The sequence below is a fragment of the Pithys albifrons genome, chromosome 4 (genome assembly GCF_047495875.1).
Source record: "Pithys albifrons albifrons isolate INPA30051 chromosome 4, PitAlb_v1, whole genome shotgun sequence".
Lineage (NCBI taxonomy): Eukaryota > Metazoa > Chordata > Aves > Passeriformes > Thamnophilidae > Pithys > Pithys albifrons.
The window spans coordinates 55,020,651-55,044,905 of record NC_092461.1 but is presented as its reverse complement, the minus strand read 5'-3'; the positions used below and the strand labels follow the sequence as shown (position 1 = coordinate 55,044,905).

The 24,255-nt window shown below is 35.9% G+C and overlaps 1 protein-coding gene across 3 annotated transcripts in view; it reads right to left on the bottom strand.

Moving 5' to 3' along the window:
- MMP16 (matrix metallopeptidase 16) overlaps positions 1 to 24,255 on the bottom strand; it is a 176,269-nt gene that overhangs the window by 26,416 nt on the left and 125,598 nt on the right. For all 3 annotated transcript variants that reach the window (XM_071554216.1, XM_071554217.1, XM_071554218.1), the window contains one exon: positions 2,426 to 2,564. In XM_071554216.1, coding sequence (XP_071410317.1) covers positions 2,426 to 2,564 — 139 coding nt within the window. The remainder of the gene's footprint in view (positions 1 to 2,425; positions 2,565 to 24,255) is intronic.

Here is a 24,255-nt window from a genome sequence, read left to right as displayed (position 1 = left end):
GCAATACAGGGAGGGAAGGAATAGGTGACATTATAGTGTGGATCAGAGGAGTGCATAGTGACACTAATCCAGTATGTTCTCTGCTGGTACCTACTCATCTTTTCTATTTTATTCTCTGAATAACAGATGTAAATATTGGCTTAGGTATGTGCTTTGTTAACACATCTGTATGCCAGGCTTCATATTTAAAGCTCCTTCTAGAACTTACTTGTTTTGACCAGTTTTAGATTGGTAAAGCACACTGCCTGGATGAGACATTCTAGTTGCTCATCATCTTAGCAATGATCAACTTGTCTATTTCTAGCAACTTTGGGAGGAGGACATGTACTCTTTTCCAAGGAAGAAGTTTTGTGAGGCAATGGGAGAAACATGACAATGATTGTTTACCTACAGTCTTATATAGACTTCTGTAATCATGTCCCATGAGGCAGCTGAGATTCTGGGTTAAAAGGAATTTTCAAGAACAACATACAAAAGACTCAGTTGAATCTTTTGATTCTGTGGCAGTGGAAATACATGAATTACACTGATAAACACCATCAGTTAGATATTAAATATCATGAAGAAGTAGCAGAGAAGCAAAAATTTTTTGAAAAATCACACAAGGAAATATGTGGACTTTTGACTTTGGCAAAGGAACAATACAAATGTTGTTGGAAAAATAGTGGAAGGAACTTTGAAAATAAATCATATGGAAAAATACTGGCAGCACTGAATCCAAGTATCATACGATATCAGCTAGAAGGCACAAAACTGCTCTGAAATCAGCTTATGCTGGGGATGATGAGAAAGGAAAACACAATATTCTGACTTCTAAGAGCACAATCGTGCTGCACATCCTTGCTTTAATTAATTTTGGTTTAATTTCCCAGGTAGAAAATAGAGACCTTCCCTCCTCCTTCTGTTGTTTGTTATCTATAACCTACAGACTTAACCTACTTAATCAATTCATTCCTCTAAGACCTAACAGGAGCCAGTCGGCATTGGGCAAAGAGTTAAATAATGAAAAAAACCCAACATATTTCAAGGTCACTGGGAAGGAAAAGAAAGCAGGTATAAGAGTAAGCTTGATCATTTCTGTCTGGAACTCAGGTAACAGATCCCAGCATTATTAAAGCAGAGATCTGGAATTCACAGGGTACTTCCCTTTCTCTGTGTAGCAGTAGTGAGCAAAGGAGAATCTACCGAGTAATATTTGTATTCTATCACATCCAATGGACTCAGAAATCAAGAAGAGAAATGAAGGTACCTTGATGAAGATTCCTGGCCTTATCAAGTTCCCAGAGTTAATAGCTTGAAGGTCATTTTATGGAAACAGAAGTAAAAGCATATGCCATATTCAAGTCATACAAATTGAAAATGTATGATATGGAGTGTAATTTTCCTCACAATTCACATAAAAATACAATTTTCCTATCAGCAAAATGTAAATTTCATTGTACTGTTATGTAGTGTTTCTGCAAGTTATTAAATATTTTTCCTTTAACATTCACAAGATCATGTTTCCACATGAATGAAATATTATTTCTCACTCACTGTCAATGATTTAACTTATAAAAATTAATTCATTTTTGCTATAACAATGTAAAAAACCACTAATTTTTTGTAATGACTTAACAAATGAATCAATCGCAACACTAAATAGCTGAATAATTTTTCACATCTCTGTATATCTACTCAATTTCTTCTTTCATCTCTCAAATCATCTTATAAAACATTCTTTACATAATTTGCAAACTTTTGTTGCTAAATGTGCATTTATTAAATATATAGGATAATTTTCTCATTAAATCTAAATTAAGTACGTGTTCAAGGACTTTTATTTTGAAGAAGAGCTGATGCCTGGAGCAAAACTATGAACAGAAAGATTAGCAACAATTCAATCTATACCTCCTATTTTCTGGAGTTCATGCTTCTTTAAAAATGCTAAATAGACATCTATGAAAAAGACAATTATTTTTCCATCCTGAAACTCTTAACATCACAGTTCTTAGATGAAACATATACAGTGCAGTACAGTGAGGTATTTATAGCAGAGATGACATTTAAATATATGGAAATTAATTTGTAAAAAAGAAGAAAATCAAAGAAAACCACAAAGAAAATTTATAATGGAAACATGCTCATTGTTGCTTCCTAATCCACATTTTTTCAAAAAGGATTTCATGGTAGATCACTGCCATGTTATGTCTCATATTTATACTTCCAAATTTTTACTGAATATGTAAGAACAAATAATCTGCTATTGTGGAGGGTAATCATGAATTAAAGATGTAGTTGCCAAATGAGAAAATGTAACTCATACACTTTTCATTTAGTTACCAATTTGCAACAAGATTTACAAATCACTAGTTAAAACAAGCAAGATATATTTCAAAAAATCATCAGAAAGTATTAATAAAATCTTACTTTTTTTTCTTCTTACCTTTAAAGAAGACAAAATTCCCCTCACTGTTTTCATAAACAGCATCAATGCTGGGAGGCAGTCCCCTCCAGAAGTAGGTAATCTGCATGGGGTATCCATCCATCACCCTGTTGTTTCTGACCCGCCAAAACCACTGATCCTGGAAACCAAATATACATCTCTTACTACGTTTATATGTGTTCAGATGCTGTCTGGAAAATACTGAACAGCCTATCCTAGCATTTTTAGAGCATGACCTTTTGCTGTTTGCATAACCATATTGTGTTTGCATTCGTGTCACATCCACACATTACAAATGTGTCAGAACTAGTTGTTCCCTGAGGTGGGAATAAGCTACACATGCGAACAGTGTATTTGCTGTAGATAGCCTTTGGCAGAACATACAGCATGCTGTATTTCTCAGCTCCTATAAGGGATCCAATTTAAAATCTGTGGTCTGACTACAAGTGCTTTTAAGACTGACCTGTATGCATATGTGTATGCATAATAGAATGGACTCCAGACAGGTTTTGAAGATCAATTAATTCTGCAGTCCATTTTTTTGCAATGGCTACCAACAGTGAAGGGTTGATATAAGTGTAACATTATTACATCAGTCCAATAAGACTACGATATGATGTAAATCTTTCCATAAGATGTTAAATAGAATGATTAATATTACAGACATATATACATATATTTATGTAAAGTAGATTCTAAATCTAGTGTGTGGCACATTAGGTGGGTATCAATAGAGATATTGTACCTCTTCAAGTCTTATAAGAGCAACTGTTTCAGTTCATTTAATATTTAGAGATGTAGAAGGATAAGGCAGAGCATTTAACTTCTTACAAACGTTTGCATATTTTTCGGCATTCATATTATAGAAAACAACACTGCTCAAATAATAAAGAATGTGTGTGCTAGGTTGAGCTGGAAAAATGCCAACTGCCTAATACAGTGAGTTTCCCTCCCCCTGCTGATAAAAGGGAGAAAAAAATCTTAAAACGGGTTTATATATTTATCAAGAGAAAATTAAAACTACAACACACACCTACACGAGTTAGATATAACAAATAATTCCTTCATCTCTCCCAACCAACAGAAAACTGAAACCTTTGAACACACATTTCACTATTCTGACTAAAAAACAACCCAAAAGAACTCAAACCCCTGAGGGACAGACCCAAGCAGAGAGAAAACTAAAAATAAACATTTTATTTCCCTAAGATAACATGGTAGTAAGCTGGTGCTGGGCCTAGTCCTCCTGTCCCTCCCTGGATGGCACAATGTGTCCTACGGGGACCACTGCCATGAAGGAACTGGACTAAGCCCTGTCAGTAGAGTCAGCTGCCAGCTGGCCTGACCCAGCTCTAGTCAGCTGATAATCTGAGACCTGATCTAACTGAAGCCTAAATTTAGGACTACACCTACTTAAACCCAGGACAATGTGCTGTTCCGTCAGATATTTGTCATGGTTTTACATGGCAGTTCTTCCTGTATAGGTCAACTTGCCAAGCAAGAGAGATCCGTGCTCTTACAGGAATTGGCCCAGCTTAGAGACAAAATGAATACTTTGAAGGAGCAGGCTTATGATGAACTGTATTCATCATCTTTCCAAACCTGAGATCACATCTCTCTTTCATTATTTTTCTTTCCAATGACTTAACAATTTATAAAACTCTACAAAAAGTATCAGCCATACAAGTATAAACTAGCTCAATATATATACAAAAATACATCTCAGTCATGTGCATAAATGAGTCCAAAATTGAAAGTATTGCTTTGAATGCCAATTATCTGAGAAATTCAGTATTAAAAAAAAAGTTCAAATAGTTACACAACCTGAAAAAAATGTTATATAGGAAAGTTACAATTGTCTGGAAATAATACTAATAAAAATTCTCACTTTTTTATGTCTATTCAATTCATTGATAGTATAACATGGTTGCACTATTCTCATTCAATTAGATTCCTAGTTTCAGCTTTCATTGGCTTTTTATTGAAAAATGTATTATAACATTTGAGGAAGGTCAACAAGACAATTTTTTTTAGGATTAATTGACTAAATTACAGTAAAAGAACTGGCAAAATTGGGGAATACAACTTAGAAGTATTTAGGAACTGAAGCGTTTGTTCTGAATGCTGAAACTGATAATGTCAATCTCTGTTATTTTTTAATACAGTGTGTAGATAAAACATTTGGAAGTACTTTTTCATTAAAAAAGTAATAAATGTATGAAATGGATTTTCAGGTCAGATTTTTTCAGCATCATCAATCTATGAATGACTTAGGGAGGAATGATGTAATGTGTTAAGTCTTCATAGGCCAAAGAGTCCTTTGTCCTCCCTAAATTTCTATAAACCCTTCAAAAGTCAGACAGCAACTCAGATATCACCTATTATTTTTTTTAAATGAACAAGCAAGTAGCAAGCTGCAGTGATTTAAAACTGTAGAATATGTGTTACCTGCTACCAGTACAATGGAATATTTCAAGCTTGTCTTTTTTTTACTCTGAGACAGATAACCATTTTTATCTGAATTTGGTTGCAAAAACACATCTTTGGGAACAATGTTTAGTTGAAGGATGGAAAATACCCATCTCTCCTAAAATGTCCTCTTACTCAGGACAATCCCAAATTGATCAAGTTGTGGGTACATAACAAGCAAGATATTTAAAACTTACAAAGGCCAACTACTTTGCTGAATAGAAAAGGACATAAGTACATGCACAATCGCTTCATTGAACAAAGGTCATAAGTGAAATGTCCTGGCTTTCAGGAGTTTCCTCAAAGAACACACATACTTTGGAAAATCTGGATATCAGTGCTATAGACAAAGCTTATAACATTTCAAGTTGGCTAATAAATCTCAACATTTAGCTAGTAAATCAAAGCAGATCTTGCAAATCATATTAATGTGCTACAAGGAAGGATTTGTGTAGTTCTAATGATAAGAATAATCTTTTTGATCAGACTTAAATTACATTGTTAGATATTCAATCAATTTCATTGACTGTTTTGATTTGGCTTCATTTGTTTTGTTGGCTTTTTTTTTTTTTTAAGGGGAAAAAAGAAATAACACCAACAAACAAAAATACCCAAAATTTAAATAGACTTGGCTATATTTAGTAGTTCACAAACTTTCACATTTTAAGGTAGAGATGGCTGGAGTAGCAAGCAGTCATTTTGGTTAGAGTAGTACAGCTTAGTATGATCCCATCATGATGATTCTTAGTAAATACCAAAGTGTCAATGGAATGACTTCAGTAAAGAGACTAAGCATGGATTCTTGAAGAAGCCAAGTCTGTAAGGAACACAGATTTCACAGTGCAGCCAAACCTGTAAAACCCTCAAGTCAACAAATATCTTCTTCTTGAAAATGAGTTATGTTTCAGCCTCACTGATTTGTGGAGTATATTTGCATGATTTCATTTAGATCACAAGTCCAATAAAATTATATTCTTCAGATTTGGTATTGAGCTGTATGTCAAACTGTATTTCATACTTAATATTTCTGATTTGCAGTATAATAGTGAGAATATTCTTATTTAGTTTTTCTGCTCAAACTCCTTAATGTCTTAGTTTGAGGGAAACCAAAATGTTTACCAAGACCAGAGGAGAGGATTCCTCCTCAATAACCATGTCACCTCTTATTAAGTTTATGGAAAAACAAAATTTTAATTAGAAAATGTATAGAAGAAGAATAACTGTTCTTCTTTACTATATATAGATATAACTATGAACTGACAAGAGCAAACTACTCCCCCAGCACCAAAAAACCCAAACAAACCAAAACCAAAAAAAAAAACAAAACAACCCCCAAAAAAGAACTGTAGGTTTCTTCTGGTGCAGTTATTTTTATGGACAGTGTCAGTGTCACACCTCGGCTGGCTGTGAGTTGAATTCTCAGTGTTTTCCCAGTGAGGCATAGACCAAGGGGTGTGTGACTCATGTGGATGGAGCCTTTTCAGAGGGGAGGAAAGAGCAAACTCTCTCTCTCCTTGTCCTGTGTTCAAAAGAAGGAAATGCTGGGAGTTGAGGAGTGGTGGTAATTCCCAGAAATCTCCTTGCAGTCAAAGTCGGTCCCCAGGGGGAAAAAAAGGTCTGCAGTGTGTCCTGAAGCAGCTATGACCCTCCTCTCTCTCCTCTCTCTAGCTCAGGGTGCCCAGAGATGGAGGGAGGAAGGCAAAGAACAGAGCCAGCAGGAGCTTTCCCCAGCAGCTGCCCAAAAGGAAGTGAAGCCAGCACACAGGAAAAGCCTCTCTCCCTCCCAGGTGCATGGAGTCTGTTTACTCACCTCCGTCCCACCATTCAATTGGAATCTAGACCCATCAACCACTTCTTTGTTCTCAGTCCTGGCACTTCGACTGCTAAAACCTTTGTGTTGGTAGGGTTAGAAGGTTAGAGTTCCCTGAAGGAACTCTTTGACACTTAGCAAGCTAATAATTTTCCCTGCTATATAATTAAAATCTTCACAGTAATACAATTATGGCAAAACTGGAATGTTTGATTCATGCAGCATAGCCCCATGATTTTTTTTAAATGGGTATATATGTGCATATCTATGTACATTATTGTCAATACTATGTATCCATAAGCTTTCAAGAAGAAATAATTCAAGGCATCTGACAAGAAATTAATTCTTCAGTGTATTGCTGTGTAAAGACAGCTGGACTGGCACAGGCTTTTTCACCTAAGACTCATTATAAAACATCACTATCCTTTCCTATAGTAATTTTAGATATATGCCCAATAGAATGGCATTTAAAATGGTATCACAAAAAAATCAGAAATCTTCAAAGTATTTTCTTTTCTTCTTTTATTTTTTTTTTAATATGCACCTTGTAACTTCCCAAATTCTACAAGGACATGAGACTACTAATTCTGCACTAATACTACTACATAAGTGCTCAGTGAGTTATGTAAGTAGAACTGTCTTGACCAGACTTAAATATCTACAGTGTACAAATATGTTTCGCAACTAATCAGCCAAGCCGGCCCAATAAAGGTCCTTCACTGAAACATTCTAAGGTAAGCATCACTTGGTTGTTTATTTCTCTACACTGATTATAAAGGGAACCTGGAAAACTGGATCCCATTTAGATGTCTGCAAAGTAGAAAGTGGAAATCTAAATGCAAGCTAAAGAAATCCTGCTTGTTGTCTACTTTTTGCCTCCTGGATTCAACTTGTCATAATGCAAAGAATATAAAATCAAAAAGTTGACCACATAAGGCCAGATCAGGGTACATCTAGGCCTGTATCCTGTCTCCAGTGGAGTCACTAGGAAGTTAACAGATAAGACTTCAGCCTTGAAATGGTAAAGCAATTGGACTAGATGACCATTGTAGGTTCCATCCAACTGCGTAACTCTACACTACTCTACTCTGTTCTGTGATGACAGAAAGAAAGGGAACATGCAATGATGCCTCTCTGAGATACTCCTCCAGTTATCCATCACTTGTGGTTCAGGGACCTCTTGAACCAAAGGAAATAATTTTGTGATTGATATCATTTGATGGGCTTTCATTCCTTTGGACTCCTTTCTAAGCACGTGCAAACTTAGAGCAGCTATCTGCAGAAATGTCTATAACAATGTAACAACCCGTGATGGATTGAATTCTCTTAATGTCTTAAACATTATCAAAATCATAGAAAGACTTTTTGTCAAACTGCAAAGAAGCAACTGCCTGTCTGAGATCACCAAAGCAATGCCTCTTTCCTAGAATTAGGACTATGGCTTAGAACTTGAGATAAAACTATTGTCAGGTCTGAGGAGACGAAAGCAAGGCCCAGGGGGTGGTGGAGGAGAAGGGTTTTGGGTGTGTGATGTTGAAATCCCTCCTCATCAAACCACAGCAGTAACCCCCCCCTCTCCCCCCACCTGCTCTGGGAAGACCATGTACACACGAGACATTCACAAGAAAGGCAGATAAAAAGGGTCATAAACTATCAAAGATCCCCAAAACACCCCCCCAACTCATTCCTGAGGTCTTCAACCACCAAAGGACTGCACGTGATCCAAGTGAAGTGACAAATCCAGGGCCTGTTGCATGAGATGGCAAAGCTTCTCCCCTCACCCAGGGGAAGTGCCAGGACATCTCCTGAACATATTAATCCACCAAATTCTATGTGTTGTGGGACCCTTACCACCAAGAAGACCAGAAGAACCAGACCAATGGGATGCCACCACATTACATGGAATGGTAATATATTTTCTATTTGAATTTCTCCGTTACTTTATTTCTTACCCACCCTTCTTTTCTCATTTCTTTCTATCTCTCTTTCTGCCTCACATTTACCATTAAAAGAAACCCATACTATTGACTTTGCAATATGGTTTGTACCATATCATTTGTACCTTAATTCGGGCAGAGGCATTCATAATGATTTTAATAACCGGGTCATAACACAACCCTTAATGTGAAAAGCCATAAGCAATCAGCAACAGCTATTGCTGCTCACTGGTGTTCAACCTTCATCCATCTTATTTCTTTTTCTTTATCACCGAGAACAGTAGCACTTTGACAGCAAGATCTAATTCAGGGTCTTTGTTACTTCTCATTAAAAACACCTTGTAGATTAAATCCTTCTGCTTGTTTTCAGGAAACCTGTCTACACTGTAACATATCTGGCCAATATTAAGGTTGATGGATCTGTGGCTTGAAAGATCTTCCTGAGCCATTGCCTTTAGTATCTAAATATTTCATTCTGAAGCATAATTGTGAAAGTGTTCTCTTCTCTATAGGACGGAATTCTATAGAGTCCTTATTTTCCTGATCTAATTCCAGCATATTTACATTACATTGCAATAATCACGAACAATGGGATATTACTTATCCATCAGGACCCTATAGGTTTCCACAAAACTAAAGTTTTTGAAATTTGTAATTTTAGCATTCTTATGGTCTTGTTTAAACAGAAAGAATTTACTACGTGATTTGTCAATAGATGCAATTTCAGAGAATCAGCAAATATCTGGAAACGTTTTTGGCCCATTTATAAGATTGAGGAAGGAAGGTGTTGGCTGAGGTTGATAGAACAATCTATTTGTGCAAGTTTAATTCTGTCTGACATTCCTATGAAATACTGGACTCAAAGGTTTTAGACTGCCAGAGTTCAGACTCTGGAACTCAAGAAACTCCAGCGTGTGGCTGTAAAGCATGATAAGGATCTTTCTGAAATATCAGACGGGATAGGCTCTGCTTACAGAAAAAATGCATCATTTTGGCACATAAAAGTAAATGCATGTAATTTATCTTAAGCAAAGTTGCTTAGCAGAAATTTTATCATCTGCCTTTTGGTAAAGAGCTGCAATTACTGTTAATGTGTTTTTATAAAAGTTTAACTATTACTGAAATTCAAAAGAGGCACAGTCTGAGAGAAAGCATATTGACACTAAGAAAGCTTTCACACTTGAAGTAAATAGCTTGAAACAGTTTCTCTGGCAAAACACTTCTCAGTGTATTTGTTTATGTTGAATAAACACAATTTTGTCTCTTTTGAGAAATACTGTGTATTGAAAAACAGTTTGCTGTTCCCACAATGTCAATTGAATATACGTTTTTGTTATTTTGTTTCCCCAAAAGATAACCTACTGCAGACAGGTTGAATTCATGACTCGTCACATGCTCTCCAACTCAAAGCCTGACAAACAACTACCTTGAATGCATAGGTTTTAGTGTCTCTCCTTGCTGGCTAGAAAATGTCTCTTTGTAAGCATCTGCAGGTACCCAATTGCTTCAAAAATACAGATCACTCCCGTGCAGCTGTGATCTGACACAATAATGGATCATTAAATATTATGACTACAGATGTACTAAGTAAATTAAATTTGGACAATTATTCCCAGTTCAAAAAGCAGAACTGAAAGAAACTAACAACAATCTAACTAAAAAGAGAGAAGTATATCTAAGAACGAGAAAATGGACATTGACTGAGGAGAGACTATAAGATGTTTCATTAGCACTATGATGGATGAAGAGTAATAGTAGTATGAAGAAGCAGAACCAGTCATTCAAATTCAATGTTTTGAAATGTTATTTAGAATATAGGATATTTCTGAGAAAAAACTACAATAAAGCTTTTTAGAAAAAGCAAATTGAACAAAGGTTAGACATAAATCACTCTGCACTGTCAGTAAATGTCTCGGGTATTTATTTTCTGTGCATATGAAGGGACTAACATAACACCTTCCTCAAAAAAGCACTTCTTTATTGACAACTCAGAGAACCTTGAACTGAAGAGTTAGAATCGAAAAATCTGGCTCTCAATGCATGGTTTTCCTACTTTGCTGTTAGATACAGTCTCCTCCTAATCTTAGAATATACGATGTCAGCTTTTTTAGTGATGATTGTGTTACATTGTTTTTCCTGTTTCATTCTATGAATGTTTGAATCTTTACTCTTGTAAAAAAATGACTTCAATTTCAGTATTTATTCTCATCCTTTGTGTTCCTTAAGGGACACAACTGATGTGAAGAAGAATTAAAAACAATCTCCAGGTATTTTGGTTTACTAAAATACACAAACCAGAGAAGGTTTTAGTGCAAAATTAATGACCTTTCTTGTCTGAGCACCTCATTTTCTCCTGTGTCTCTGGACCAACAATCAGTGGCAACATTAAAATACTAATTTGCTACAAAATGTGTAGAGCTCTAAACTTTATTTTAAACCTAATGAACTCGATATACAATTCTGTAAAGACGTGACTCTCTGACTCAGGGGTTTAAATGATACCCACTAAAAACAGAAAGATTGCCCAATGTCATAGACATTCTAAAAAAAGCACAAAGAGCTAGAAAGATTTTAAAAACAATCAGAAACCTTTGAAGGAGTACCTTTTGTAATTCCTTGCAGACGAAAGCACAAAAAGACTTAAAGTAGACAGTAAGACAGGTGCAAAACAAGGACAAATTGCAACTGTAAATTATAATCTTTGACTATGATTATAAAAACGTATGTGAACTGCCAGCAATTTGTGAAATACCCTTGCGTTGTACAGCAAAAATCTCTGGGTGAATTTCTCTCTGTCTTGATGCTAAAGTGTGTGTGTATATATGTGTGTGTAAATAGACAGATACATAGATAGAAATAGAGATGATATAGATATAGATATAGATGATAGAGATATAGATATAGATATAGTGCTGTTGATGGTATTCCCTAAACAAGGTGGAATGAGATGCCAAATTGAAAAATTTCATATCTACAGCTGATAGAGACGTTTTGCAATGGCTAGATTACACAGGATTACTGTTTAGCCTATTAATTTGGGGGGGGAAAGGCAAATACATACTTCTGCCCTAAATAAATGTTAATCAAATGTTGAATTGCAATTATTAGTGTAGATTAATATTATTGACAACATACATTAGCGCATCACATTGGGTCTCATCTTCTCCCATTAGCATACTCCAATCCTTTACAAAAGCAAGCCTTTGCCAATGTAAGTTTAAACATATCCAGCAGCTAAGCAAAACAACAGCAGCAGCACACATTCAGACAAATGAATATCCTTCTGATTTTTCTCTTATTTGAACATTGAAAAAAAAATAGTGGTAAAAATATATTAAGGTGTTTATTAACCTTAAATTCTCTTCCAGAGAAAGTTCCAGTTATGTACAGGGAAATTTACCAAAGGACAGAACAAGAAGAGACTATATTTCCAGATTGTGATCAAGGAGACAATAAAGTTCCCCTACTATGCACCTTTATGGGAGTATTAAGAAACTTCCTGAATTTGGGAAAGTTCTTGTATCTAAGTCAAAATAAATTAGGAATATCTTTTAAAAAATCATGATCTAGTCTCAAAAGGCATTTTTCCACATCTTCTTCACTAGTTCATGTGAATTCATCAGGTAATCTCAGTGTTGGTAATGCCTGTGGCATATGGAATTAAAGGCTTTGTGCCTTCTCATTTGGGGAATTCCACTGTTATTTAGTGACATCCATTTTAACATTCCAATTTTGGAATTTATAGCATTTAAGTCAAAGACACCACTGTACAGAACAGGAAAAAAACATCTTGAGCAACTTTCTGTGAAATAATTTTCATAGAGCAGAAAAAAGAAGATACAGTCCAGGGGTTTTAAGTGTAGAAAAAAATATTAGCACAATTCAGCTATGAGAAGAATTGCTGAAATATTTTTCCCCAATGTATAGATTAGCCCTACTTCACTTCATACTGAATTCCATAGCTGAAAACAATTGGCTTTACTGATACCAGAATCAGACATTAAATAGATGCTACCAATCTAGCACATTTTAGGAAACCATTAGCTAAATGGACTATTCTGTACACAGATGGAATACTTTAGCTCAGGTTATTATTAAACTGATTCATATTTAGAACAAACAAAACTCCTTTAAAACTAAAAAGGTGATTCGTTCATTAACAGATGGATGTGCAACACATCAAAGATGACTTATTTGTACTTATAGAAACAATTCATCTTTCCTAATGTGTTTGAGACAACAGTGGGGATCTAACAGGGTAAAAATGTGGTCCAAGAGCCACTATGAGAAAGAGCAATTAATGTTGCACAGGAAAACCTTAGCACATCCTATGATGATATCCCGAACCTCATGATAATCTTCTCACCAGAAATGAGACCAACCCACTAGATTGAAAGCAAAGAGATGCAAAAACATCACCAAATGCTTGTTCTGTTGCTCTCTTACTTTCACAAGTAAGGAATTTACTTCCTTGATGCAACTTATGAAACACTAATAATTACTATTTATTATTGGCACCCTAATCAGACACTGAAGCACACCTGCATACAGATTAAAATCAGTTTATTACCAGCTTATTCTTTTAACATTGTTGTTTATGGGAAGTGCTAAACTGAGCCTGGTTTAAAGTATCTGTCTTCAGCTAAGCTGAAGTTCACCGGTGTAAATACATTTTCAAGTGGAAAAATTATCTAGTGATTTTATGCAGGAAATCTTTTAAGGAGTAGCATTTTTTTCTAGTATCTGTTCTTATCTGCTGTTCTGTATTACTGACAAATTAAAGTAATGTCAAGCAATTTGTTCAGGGTCAAAAATTGGCACAGTTTATGTTAAAATCTCCCTTCTTGGCATCTTATTCTGAGTCCTAACTATTGGCTTGAATAGCCTCTTTCGCGCACTTGAGTTATGCGCAAAATCGTTTTTCATTGCTTATGATGAAATCTATAGCTATGGGGTTTTTTAAAAAAAAAACCCTAAAGTAATCCAGACATTAGACTTCAAAGATTAAGGAAAATATAAAAAAACCCAACCAAAACCAAGGAAACAAACAAAACAAAACAAACAAAAAACAACACAAAAAACCCCCACCAAAACCACATTTCTTTTCCAAAGGACTCTCTGACCTTACCTCATGTGTAAACTGCTCTACAGATCTCCTTCATGGACTGCTTTTACAACAAAATTGCAACATGCAGTCTTGTCATCTGAACTCTGTTTTATGCAACACTAGGACAACAGGATGTAGCAAGAGAAACTATGACTGAGGCTGGAGCAAAAATACATCCTTTATATTCAACATCAAATGCCTAAGTATGGTTGATTAGCCAAAACATTGGCAATCCCACTGAAACACCTCCTGACTTTTTGTAGTAATTTCAACAAAGTGCTACTAGCTGCAGTTGAGTATTCCCAATTTCAGTGCTGCACAGTGATAAATCCAAGATGTAGTTTCTCCTCTTTTATCTTTTAATTTCTTCCTTTCTCTATAATCTTCCTTCTTTTACACTTTCTCTAACGCATGCTTGTGCAAATTGTTCGTGGTCCCAGTGCTGGCAGAGGGAGTTGCAGGGTGAGGGAGTTGCCTGAAGAGAGGCTGCGGCTAACCTGTGCCTGACCTCTGCAGGGCACAGCTGAGCCCCTCAGCCAAGCTGGTGCCTCTTTGGTAACAGGTATCAGAAAGCAAAAAAGCATGGCTTCCTACTCAGAGGGTTTTTTTCATAATCAAAAGCTTTCATGACTAGTAGCAGACTTGAGATATTTCTGATTTTTTCCCAATACACAAATACGGAATGTCTGACAACAAGCTATACAAGAATTCTGCTGTTATCCAACAAACTTTGAATAGCACCCATTTAGTTTTAGACTAAATTCTGCAAATCACTCTTTTATGCTATATTTTTTCTCATTTGAAGGACAACATATATTCTTCAGCTATTTCAAAGTGGTGTTATTTTGTCTAGAATCATCCACATAGAAAGAAGATAAAACTATTCATATTTTTAACATACGTTTTTGAATACTGCATGTATAAGATACACACATACACACAAAGAAAAGCATCTCTTAAAAATAGACCATTGGCTTAAAAAAATGGACAAAGGCCAGTAATACTTTTTTTTTTCTTTAGGAAACAGGCTTGGTCTAATCCAGAATCAACTGGCTGAGAAAGGACCTCTTTAATGAAGGTAGTGAATGTATCCTGCTTGCAGAGGCATCTACAACCATGGCTAGAGTTCCATTTTGAAGGTTGTCTAGATTTAAATCCTGGCCCTTTCATGTCTCTGCTCAGCTGAGTGCACAAAATAACTGCAGTAACTATCTAACTTACTTTCATCTGCAGTGGAAAGGGCATATTATTGCTGTTGCCTTTCCAGTTTCCAATGCAGATGAAAAAAGTTTTTTTTAAAAAATACCTTCTCTACATTTCAAATTAATAAATTTATATTATTGCATATGAACATATTAATTCTAAAATAAGCATCTCTTATAACTGCTATTATTATATAATGTTCTATAGAAGTAATTAATTTAAAACACTTTGATATATATTGGGTTAATATTTAATTTTGAAATACTGCATGCTCGTTTTGTTACAGCTCTGTTTGCATTAGTAAATTATTCTTTCATTATAGTCTTTTTTAATTCTTTCAGTATTATTCAAAAATATTTTATCATTTCTTCACTATGAGATCATATGTGAACTTTTTATAAAATTTTTGATGTGTATCGATCTGTCCTCTCTATGTTCTGGTGTGGACAGCAAATGGCATTTAACCGTTTCTTTTCTTTCTTTACATTAACCTTTCAGAAATACTCTGAAGCAATCAAAACCAGTAAGTAGTTATAAAGTGCTTTCAATTCAAGGAAAAACTGTTCTGCAGAATACATATAAAACATGCTATGCCGTCTTTGGCTAACATTAGCGGCTGCATGCCATTAGATCTTACATTAGGCATGAAACTCAGCAAACTTCAAGAACCCTAACAACACCATGGGTTGATCTAGGCCTTATGTGGAAGGTCACCATGTACTATATGACTACCATATCAAGGGCACTTGAACCTTCCTGGAAAATCTTTCACATAAGAACTTGTCCACCATATCTATTCAGAATAGAAGTATGACCACTACAGATCTTGCACTATGGTGCAGCTGGAGGTGATATTGCCTTTTCTGAAGTGTCCAAGAATATCTAGATAAATAGTAACATCTCAGGTAATCAATGCTTTATTTTAACTGACTGATAATTCAATTAAAAAAAAAGAAACAAAAGTAAAAAAAGGAATAAATAATCTCAATTTAGGTGGGTTTCTCTATTTCTAGCTGAATCGAGCATTTCAATCCATTCTGATTTTTTCCAAACAACTAAACTGACTGAGACTCTATAAAATGTTCCCGTTGCCACATGGTGACGATCCAATATGAAGGAACAGACAGACATATGAGAGAGATGCAATAAAGACATAAAATCTAGGCTTGCAGCCAGGAATCTCTGGAATGCTCACATTCCCCTTAATGCTCTGCAGGTAACAGCAGATGCCCATGAAGTACTGCACAAAACCCTTCATCCACATGATGAACATTAGGCCTTTACAGCAGAATTAACTATTCTTCAGTAGGGAGTGCACCTTGAGCCTACAAAACCACCTGTAAATTTTCTCAAACCCAGTTCTGTTGCCTGTACTCATAGGGATTTCAGATAAAATCAATGAGTTCATGAGTTCATGGAGCAGTGGTGAATTCTGCACCATGGAAAGGGAAAAAATCAGAGACATTTTATTATTAAAAAAACCCCCAATTTTCTTGTTTAGAATTGAAAGACTTCCTCCTGGTATTGAAAAAAATAGCATTTGGACAAGGTATGCTATATTTAAACTTTAAATATTCTAAAAAAAGATGAGTCAAATGTAAAAAAAAAATTACATGTTTTCATTCATACATGCATCATTCAAACAAGAGATTCTTGCTAGATCCATCTTTGAAACTGGCAGGTATAGGGATTAAACAATGAAAAGAAGTTGAAAGGTTACATAATGATATGAGGAGAAGACATTTACTTTGTAGTAACTATCCTTTCTCTTTACAAATAATAGTGCCAAACTAAGTTGGAATGATGGCTGGCTTTCTGAGAGGCCTGCATTTGCACAGGTTATGTCAACACATAACCATGGCTCTTGGAAATATCATGGGATATATGATGAACATAATTTATAATTTATAATAATTTATAGTAAATTGCATTTACCAACTCTACGTCATGATTCTTTTCTTACACTAACACATTCCTCTTTTGATGCACTCAGTATGAAACTAGATAACCCATCATTCTCTGTGACATCTTGTTAGCTTAAATCTGACAAACATATGAGCCTCCATTCTATTTGCAAGTCCATTAATACTAATTGTACAGCTGTCTCCATCCCCCAAGTACTAATTCGTATTATAGGTCATACTGTTCACTTTTCTTCCATCCTTCTTTACTGTTTCATTAAAACAAAAAAAAAAAAAACAAAGCCAAAACACAAACAAACAAACAAAACCAAGAACCTTGGACCACCTTTTTCACTCTAATCAAATTGTCAAAAAGATTTGAAAATGTGAATTTTTTTTAGAAATAGACAGAATATCAGCATACAATATTTTCATGATTCTTCTCCCAGCTGCCCAGTATTTCCTATCACGACACCATATTGCTTTACTAACAAAGCAGAGACTTTAGAACAGAAATCTCCTTCCTGGAGTAGACCAAGTGTACCACTTAGGATCCTATAGAAAAATGAAGGATTTTTTCCACAGTTCATAAATAATTTTTGCAATCCATCTTAGGCCATGAAAATACAGAATAATCCGTTTGTGTGCATACATTTTTTTCCTGTAATTTCACATACAAATATGTGAAAATCGACCAGCACAAGTCTCCAGTTCCTTGGGGAGCCTGTTCCAGTGTCCAGTCACCCTCTGGGTGAAGAAACTTCTCTAATATCCAACCTAAAACTCCCCTGACATAACTTTAGGCCATTCCCTCGGATTCTGTCACTACTTATCACAGAGAAAAGATCAGTGCCAGCCGCTCCTCCTCCACTCATGAGGAAGCTGCAACTGCAATGAGATTTCCCCTCAGTCTCCTCCAGGCTAAACAGACCACATGCCCTCAGCCGCTCCTCATACAGCTTCCCCTCAAGGACCCTTCAACATCTTCGTTGCCCTCCTTTGGACACTAAGAGCTTAACATCTTTCTTGTATTTTGGTCCTCAAAATTGCACACAATATTCAGGGCAGAGCAGAGTGGGACAATTCCCTCCCTCAATCAGTTGGTGCTGCTTTGCCTGATGCTCCCCAGGACATGGCTGGCCCTCCTGGCTGCCAGGGCACTGCTGACTCACATTCAACTTGCCATCGAATAGGATCCCCGGGTCCCTTTCTGTGGCACTGCTTTCCAGCATCTCATTCTCCAGTCTGTACGTACATTGGGGGTTGGCCCATCCCAGATGTAGAATCTGGCACCTTTTTAACTTCATCTGGTTGGTGATTGCCCAGCCCTCTAATTTGTTGGTCTCTCTGCAGGGCCTCTCTGCCCTCAAGGCAGTTAACAGCTCCTCCCAATTTATTGTCATTGGCAAACTTACTTGGTAACCCTTCAAGTCCTGTGTTGAAGTCATTTATAAAGATGTGGAAGAGAACTGGCCCAAATATGGAGCCCTACAAATCCCCATAGTGAACCTTTGTCTGCTTGACTTCCAATATTTTGGAATTCCCTGCTCCTGAGCTCTTAGGAGGTGGTATTTAAAAGGTAACCAACACTGATGGACCCTAGATCCTTTAAAAGCATTTTCCCAGGGGACTTTACTCACTAGTTCCCTGAGTAGCCTAAAGTCTGCTCTCTCATGTCCCAGCTTGATGATTTGCTGGCAGTTTTCCTCCAGTTAATGAAGATTTTGAACTTGACTACTGTAAATCACCACTTGACTTACAAGACCCTCTCTGTTAACAACCCACAAATCAAGGAGGACATCTTTCCCAGTTGGCTCCCTTAGTCCCTGTACTGTGCAGTTATAATCCAGGTGTTTTAGGAATCTTCTGGACATGTTGGCACCAGCTGTGTGGTGTTACTAGTGAACATCCAGCAAGCTGAAGTCTCCCATAAGGACAAGGACAGTTGGTCTGCAGGTGTCCCTTCATTGCCTGAAGAATAATTCATCAGTGTAATTGTCCTGGCTGGATGGTCTATCACTGAATCCCATGATGACATCCATGATTTTTGTTTGTCCCTTAATCTGTACCCAGAGTGTCTCAACTGTGTCAATGTCAACTGTTAACTCCATACATTCTATCCCTTCCACTACACACAATGCCACCCTCCCAACTCACCTGTCCTGTCCATCCGTTCTGAAGAGCCTGTAACTCTCCAACAGGTCACTCCAGTCACAGGACTCATCACACCACATTTCACTTATGCTGAGAGGACTGGGCCAAAGCTTTGAGCTCCTCTTGTTTGTTCCTCATGGTGCGCACATTGGTATAGAAACATTCAAAGAGTGATTTGTAGTGTAGATTAAGGGGTCTCACTAGCACTCAGTTCCTTAAGTTTTGGCATGCTATCCCATTGTTTATCACTGGTAAGCCTGCTTTTGTCCCTTTCACCCTTCCAATCTAGTTTAAAGTTCTACCAATGACTTCTGTGATAAAATCCTTTTTCCCCTTTGAGAAAAGTGTGTCCCATCAGGTACCAGGTGTTGTACAGACTATCTCATGGTCAAAAATCCCCAAATTTTTCCATGACACCAGCCTTGGAGCCACACATTGATCTGATGGGTCTGCCTGTTCCTTTTGATATTCTTCCTTGCTACTCAAAGGATCAAGGAAAAAACACTGCCTGTGATACTGATCCTTCAACAAAACATCTCAAGGCCTTGAAAGTCCTTTTCACTGCCCTCAGACTTTTCTTTGTCATCTCATCACTGCCAATGTGAAGAACCAATAGCAGATAATAATCAGAGGGCTGTACGAGACTGGAGAGTTTTCTAGTAATGTCTTACACTTGTAAACAATGTAAAAATCCATTTAATTTTATACATACCAAATTTTCTAAATGCAAGTAAGTATATATTTATGCTAAGCTTCCTCTTTTGTTCCTGTATTATCCTCAGTGGCAACGGAAGTCAATTAATGTAATGCACCAAAGCCAAAATGTCTAAGGCCTCTGTCTCGTAATCTAGCTATTATAATTGTGCAATTAGGAAAACAAGTAGTCGGAGATAGATTGAAACTAGCTAAACAATTAGGTAATGGACTAACAAGAGGCTATGTTTAAATCATCAAATGGCTAACAGATGTCCAAACACCTTACTTGTAAACCAGCAAGATGTGCAAGCCAGGGCATAAACAAATTTAGGTTTTAAAAAAAATACAACATGAGTTAAATCTATGTTGCTGATAACTCAATCTTTCCTGTTCTTTAGGGTATGAATAAAACAATAAAGTCTGATAAACTGGTAACATATGAAAATAGCAGAACATCAGAAACTCTGTGAGTGTATGGGGATTATTTTGGATTCAGGCTGTTTCAATATAGAAGGCTAATATAGGCTTTTAGAACTCACTCTAATGCTTGTGACTGATGACATTGTGCTGACAACAAAATAAAAAAAAATCTGGGTACTAAACCTAACTTTGAATGATATGGGGTGAGGCTAAGTAAATCTTCTCCCCAGTTGGAGTGTCAGGATTAGAAGAAGACTACAGAAGACTGTAGAAGATCCCACAGCAATATTACTGGACAGCAATGGCCAAAGAAAAAACTCAGGCCCTTAAGAGTGGCAAATGCATCAAAAAGCAACCATCTCATCTGTCATGACAATGAAAATATGAAAATGGTAGATATTCAACTGCCTTTGCTCACTGCCTCTGTCACTCAGGTACAGGAATTAGATCATGAAGAAAGTAAACCAATTTCTAACAGTGAATATGTAATACTGTAAACTACATCTGAATACAGATAAGCTGGGAATGTACAATTTAAAGCAGTAAATGACTTTAGGTGTTATAAAGGACTGGCCAGATGTAACCCCGAAACATCAACAAAGTCTCCATCAGCCTGAGGAGAAACACTGGTGAACTGTTAGGAAGAGTTGGAAAGGATTGAACTCTGTCATTATCAAGTATAATCTTTGATCTAATACTGTCTATTCTCCTTGGTAAAGATATTTTCAGCTGACAGACATGTCAAATCATTAATTAAAATGGTCCCTGTGTCATTTTTATTTATTTCATACACTTGGTATTAAAAGCTAATCTGTTTTTATTTAGGTGAGTTACCTCATATATATTAGTCAAAATAGATAGAGTCCCTGCCATGTCAAAGGTACTTAATATGAAGCGAAATCTGCAGTCTCTAACAGTCAGTGGAGTTTTTTCCCATTACTTTCAACTGGGCCAAGTTTTCATTCAGTAGTCAGGGAAAGCAACACTTAAAAAGAGTATTCAAGCTATAGCCTATGAAAAAGAAGAAAATAGGGTATTTAAGCAAATATCTGTTGTATTTTTCAATATATTCTCAATAGTGTGAATAGTGTTTCACTAAGTTGTTGAAAAATAAACATACATGTTGTTTTATATTATTTAAGATCTCAACTGTTTAGTAGTGCAGTGTTTTGCATAGAAAACAGCTAATTCAGAGGAACAAATGAGCTTAGTTTATTTTCATTTAAACTACTGCTAATCTTTTGCATTGTGGACCCTGAACTCCTTGAATGGGAAAAAAAAAGAACCAAAGAAATTGAAATTAATACAAATACTACTAGAATATAAAGGTTTGGCTGTAAATCAAGATTATGTAAAATAAGCAAATAATACCACTGCTTCAAAAGGCTTACATTACAAGGCATTCCAATTGTTTCCCAAAATGTTTACTTAAATTAGTTGAAAGACCACAATTTTATACAACAAGAAATTTTAATTAAGTCTTGTACTTGAAGTGTTTTTGCAATTACTCCCTTTGGTTCCATTAGGATGTAGCCTCAATTAAAATGTATTGTTAATATTACAAGATAACACTTGCTAGTGGTACAAAATTGAAGATATGCCTGGCATGTAATTTTAGATTATTCCTTGCTGTGATTTTTTTGCAATTATTCTTTGTCAATAATGATTTTTTCTATTCTCTTACCAATGGAATATTTTTAATTAGTTCACTCAAACACTGAGCCTCTGAAAACAGGCAAGTTATAAAAAATTAAATACCTTTTGTACCCTAGAATTCAGTTACAGCTTTTTGTTATCCATTTTTGCTGCACTAAATAACAAGTCAAAAATTAATAGGTTCACAGGATTCTCTGAATGTAACAAACAAATATGGTAACTGTAAGGGAAAAAAAAATCAGTATTTGATCTTTCCACTTCAATTTACATCATAGTCCTTAGTCAAGTGATAATGCCCATTGAGGGTATATATTTTCCCCATTGAGATTCTATGTCTATTGTTTAGTAATTCATAAGAAATAAATTTACCAGATTACAGTCTTTTCACGTGCATTTATCTATATGTTTAACGTCTTTCACTTATTTAATAGTACTATGCAGAACTCGAAATATTCTGTGTTCCTTATATTTGATAGTATGTAAAACTTGTTCTGATCAAAACCACAATGAATTTAATGGTCAAGTAGATTTCAGAACAAGCTCTTGATATATGGGGAGGAATAAAGGAACAGTTATATTCAATGAGTGAGAAAAGGAACAATTCTAAATGCACAAGTCACACCATATAAGTATGCTATCATTTGTTGGGAGATCCTTTGAACTATTTTTGGGAGCAAGAAAAAGTAAAAATTCAATTTGTTTATTCAATATTGTTACAAGTACTTTCCTAAGAATATATAAAAATGTGACCCACTCTATCCATTTGCATGAAGAGAGTAACAGAGATCTTCAGATTCTCCCAACTCCACTCTATTTTTTAAAATGCATCTAAAAATGACTAATTCTGGGAATTGTGGCCTATGATTTACAAATATTTAGTATCATTTTTTTCAGTATTTATTAAATTAAAACTGAACCAGAAATAAGAATTTGTTAAGGTTCACATTTAATTGCCCAAATCTTTAGAACATTGTCCCAAAGCCTACCATTACATTTGTATATTAATTGACACAATTCACTCCAGTATTCTTGTTAAATTCAGACTGTCCAACCCTCTGCAAAGTCCCTTGAAGTGTAAGTACTCCTTTTTATCTGTGAGTACTCTCTGGGTTAGGGAGTGCACCTTGTGGCTATTAATGGCTCATCATGAGATGGTGAGAGTCTCACAGAGATAGGACCAAGTCAGTCTTTTGAACAGTCAGTCTTTGAACAGAGTGTTTCAGCCCAGAGCCTGACACTTAGGAAGGAGGGTGATGGATTCCTTATGAAAGCTGACCAAGGGGAAGAAGACAGCAGAGAATCTGTCTCACACATCTGGAAGGGATGGATACCCTGAATTCCTCCCTGGTAAGTTCAAAATTGGCAAATTCCACCAAATTGTTCTTTCAAACATGATATAAAAAGAAGGGTGAAAGAACTCTGTTGTCTGCAGACTCAGTTACTTCTGAGCAATAGTTCCCCATCTTTTACAGCTGAGAAGTGAAACAGCTTTCCCTCTCAGATTGCAAAGTGCCTAGTTCTTCAGGATCCTCTGCTGAACTTTCCTAGGCAGCAGTTGACAGCTCAGACACCCACAGTATCATGTGACAAAAACCAGCTACACAGACCAGGAGAGCTCTGAAAAAAAAAGTCTGTTTCCAAATACGGTGAAATCAAGTCTCACACTATAGCTGTTTCTTTGTCTCTGCTTTTTATTAGTAGTATTTTCCCTCTGTCTCACAGATTTTTAAGTAGACCTACTAGTAATGATTAAATAGACAATGCTAAAATGCTTGAAAAATTCCTTTTGTGTTTATCACATAAACAAGATGAGTTTTTCCCTTTTGTTTTTAACAGCATACCATATATAAATACACAGTTCTGAGAGGGATATTAAATGGAATCTAGACAGTTATGTATTAAAACAACTGCAGTCTAAACTAATGCCAAGGGGTAATTACAGCCTGATTGGCTTGGCTCGTTTGGCGTGTCATAAATGTTTTTACAATGGTTCTTAGCAGATGAAGAGTCAGAAAACAAATTTCCACAAGTTGTGGAGAAATTACTATAAAATAGTGAAACACAGCCCATTAAGGCCTTCCTAAAATTGATTCCATATTCTACCATCTGTAATGTTCAGAAGCCATTTCTCTGAGCTGTAAATGTTATTTTTGTGATGGACTAACTTCTTTCTCTAATACTTAAATAACGTTTCATCAAACTCCCCAGTACACAACAGTGGTTAAAAGTTCTGTTCTTCAAGGTGTGAGTTAACTTTTCAAACATGAATACTAAGCCCCTTAGAGATTGTATAGGATCCATTAATTTGTTTCACAAAGTTTGAGCATTAAACAAAGAAAGGACCAGTGCAACTTCTATTAGATGTTCTTTTGTGATACTTTGTCATATAAACAAAGGCCAGTGACTTCGCCCTCTAACTTGCTGATTATGCAAGACAAAATCCATACATTTAGAGCTTATTCTTGCGGATGTAACGT